Consider the following 3,870-nt stretch of genomic DNA (forward strand, 5'->3'; position numbering starts at 1 on the left):
CAGAGGATATAGGTCGAAACCCAAGCGGAGGAGGCTAAGAAACGTACAAAAAGGTAGCCCGCAAAAAATTAATGTAACCGTAATTTGATACGGAACCGTAAAATTATTAAACCCTGATATACTTGTTTACATTTCAAATGTAATTTAATTTAATTAAATAATAATGATAAATTATAAATTTTAAAGAAATTTAATTGTGTCTATTAAATTTTGATTCGATTAAAATTTTGGGAAATAGCTAATCCTGAAAATATTATATTTCTAATTAAAATTAAATATTTGTTTAATATTTGTGAAATCTGCAACGTAAGTATTAGAAAGCTGGGATTGCACCTTTTATCGTTAATCTTACAAATTAAATAGGAGTATGAAAATGGACTAATGCAAATAACGATGTCGCAGAATTTTATGGTTAACATAAACTCGATTAGAGATTTTAGTTAAAGCTTAACGATGTCACAATAAAGCTGGGATTGCACCTTTTATCGTTAAGCTTAACGATGTTAGACTGTTAGTTAACGCTTTGCTTGAATGTCCTAAAAGGAAACTAACTCCTCACAATAAAGTCACGAGTGGTGCGCATGCATCGATGATGTAAATAATCATTACTTCAGCAAACATACGATTACAATAGCATTGATCAAAAATAAAAGTATACGTAGATAGCACTTGTATTCGTGTTAACGAGATATAAGTTAAAGAAGTATGCTGTTCAAATTGCTTATGCAAAGCTTGGACACAACGTCTCGTAATATTATATTGCTAAAGTAGTAAATAAATTATTTTAGCTATACGTAAACTTCGATAATTTGTAACGTTATCGTACTAGCCACATTAATCAAACAAGGTTATACTTTTTTGCTTAATTACACATAAATGTCCGAACACGTAGTAGTCAGTCACAGTTGATGTTTAAAATCACTCAATACATTGTATCAAGAATAAAGTGGCCCACTCCATATAACCAAAATCATCAAGGCGAAGACAAAGATGGTCCAAAAATATCATTGGAACCACGTGATTCTTGGTAAATATTTGGTACTCCACTCAATTCTATTATTCATTACTTGAATAGGACAATTCTATTATTTGTTTTCATAGATTAAAAAATCTCACAGATGGCAAAAAATCTCTCTTAAAGTGTATTAGATACACATTATACATATGTATTGTAAATCAGTAAATCTCACTCAAAGTATACCCTTTGTTTCCTTCTGCAAATTCTAGTGAAGCTCCGTTACAAATTTACGTTCAGACTTACAACACTCTTTTACCAAAAAAAAAAAAAGAATTACAACACTCTAAGTATACATCACATAGACAATGTTACTTTATTTTATAAATCATAAATAACTTCCTAAGAATGTTACCAAAACTATCTAATAAATTCACAGGTTACAGTTACTTTTTCCTTTTTTCAACACCGTTACAGCTAGCATGCATATAGATAGATCACAAGTGAAGAAAATTAAGTAAAAAACAAAATAAAAACCCAATTAATAATTCGCATACAAATTGGGAAAAATGTCCCAATACTTCAAATAGCCTACATTGTTGAACATCTTACGTTCTAACAGAGAAACTACGACCATACTTAAATGATGAGATTTGGGACCATGTTGTACAAAACTTAAGACTTCAACTCGGATATTAAATATTTAACCAACTTCGATATATATACTCCATATAAATTACTTGTAATAATACTCCCAGTCCCAACGGAGGAAATTATAAGCTAAAGTTTTTTGTACCCTTAAAGCAAAATAACTAAACAAAGAAGAAGAATAGTATAAAGCAAGGTTAATAATAAAAAGCATGGATATATATGTTGTAACATGTCCGAGATCCGGAATGTGTTTTTAGGTACACCATTCTTGTCTCCTCCCAAAGCTTCATCTCCCTCAACCAATTATCTTTAAGTATTATAATTTTTTTTCATTTATAAAAAATAATAATATCTCTTTCACATTAAAAAATCTCTAATAGTATACACAAACGTTACACTTCCGCCTCGTTCTTCTCCCCATCTCTCATCTTCTTGAGCTTTGCTCAACTTCCTATGGCAAGTCCCTCTCAAGTCATTATCTAGCTTCTTTTTTATTAGTTCTTATAGCTTTTTAAATGGATCTTGGGTCGGTAACTGGCAATGTTAACGGGTCACCAAGTCTAAAAGAGCTTAGAGAATCCAAACAAGACAGATCCGGATTCGACGGTGAGGATTGCTTGCAACAAAGCTCGAAGCTAGCTAGAACAATAGCAGAAGACAAACACTTGCCTTCCTCTTACGCAGCTGCTTATAGCAGACCAATGTCGTTTCATCAAGGCATTCCTCTTGCAAGATCTGCTTCTCTTCTCTCCTCTGACTCTCGCCGGCAAGAACACATGCTTAGCTTCTCAGATAAACCAGAAGCTTTCGACTTCAGTAAATATGTCGGTTTGGATAACAACAAGAACTCTCTCTCGCCGTTTCTTCACCAGCTTCCACCTCCTTATTGTAGAACCCCAGGAGGTATTATTATTATCATTATTGTTATTATTATTACTTTTTTGGAAAACAAAAACATGGGATTAGGCTTAGACTAGATTTGGTGAAATGGGTTTATGTAAAATTGTTAAGAGTTTTGATTTTTTACTTTAAAAATCACATTTGTGTGGAATGCTGGCAGGAGGATATGGTTCTGGTGGAATGATGATGAGCATGCAAGGGAAAGGACCTTTTACATTGACTCAATGGGCTGAGCTAGAGCAACAGGCCTTGATCTATAAGTATATCACAGCCAATGTCCCTGTTCCTTCTAGTTTGCTCATCTCTATCCAAAAGTCCTTTTACCCTTATAGATCATTTCCTCCCAGTTCCTGTAAGCTCTTTACTCCTCTCAATATTTTTGGCCAATGCTTGTGTCTTTCATAACACTGCCCTTAGGATGCATTCTCTAATGTCATTTTGGTTGAAAAGTCTTTTAAAACTTTGGTTAGTGAGTTTAAAAAAATGTTTTTTTATCTCTGGCTGTTGTGCAGTTGGATGGGGAACATTCCATCTAGGTTTCGCAGGAGGTAAAATGGATCCTGAGCCAGGGAGATGCCGTAGAACAGACGGTAAGAAATGGCGGTGCTCAAAAGACGCTGTTCCTGATCAGAAGTACTGTGAAAGACACATCAACAGAGGCCGTCACCGTTCAAGAAAGCCTGTGGAAGTCCAACCTGGCCAAACCGCTGCGTCCAAAGCGGCTGCGGTTGCATCGCGTAACACTGCATCTCAAATACCTAACAACAGGTATATATATCTTTTCAATGCTTTTGCATGTTGTTAATAGCTTGCTTACATATTATTATTGCAAAAACAGAGTCCAGAATGTGATATATCCATCCACCGTCAACTTGCCACCCAAGGAACAGAGAAACAACAACAACAGCTCTTTTGGGTTTGGTCACGTAACCTCTCCTTCATTGCTCACATCGTCGTACCTAGACTTTAGCAGCAACCAAAACAAGCCTGAAGAGCTGAAATCGGATTGGACGCAGCTTTCAATGTCAATTCCAGTAGCATCATCGTCTCCTTCCTCCACCGCTCAAGACAAAACCACGCTCTCGCCTCTCAGGCTAGACCTACCGATCCAAAGCCAGCAGGAGACGCTGGAGGCTGTGAGAAAGGTGAATACGTGGATACCAATCTCATGGGGAAACTCATTAGGAGGTCCGTTAGGGGAAGTGCTAAACAGCACGACGAGTAGTCCCACGTTGGGATCTTCTCCTACAGGTGTTTTGCAAAAGTCCACGTTCTGCTCACTCTCTAACAGCAGCTCTGTAACCAGCCCCGTTGCGGACAACAACAGAAACAACAATGTTGACTACTTTCATTACACAACCTGA

General features: G+C 36.3%; 1 protein-coding gene across 1 annotated transcript; it reads left to right on the forward strand.

Annotated features, from left to right (window-relative positions):
- Nucleotides 1-2,121: 2,121 nt before the first annotated feature.
- LOC106383561 (growth-regulating factor 2-like) lies at nucleotides 2,122-3,870 on the forward strand. The gene is given in 4 exon segments (NM_001316174.1): nucleotides 2,122-2,509; nucleotides 2,667-2,858; nucleotides 3,019-3,274; nucleotides 3,345-3,870. Coding segments are annotated over 4 exon segments (1,362 nt in total).

Source organism: Brassica napus, chromosome A1 (assembly GCF_020379485.1).
Source record: "Brassica napus cultivar Da-Ae chromosome A1, Da-Ae, whole genome shotgun sequence".
Taxonomy (NCBI): Eukaryota; Viridiplantae; Streptophyta; class Magnoliopsida; order Brassicales; family Brassicaceae; genus Brassica; species Brassica napus.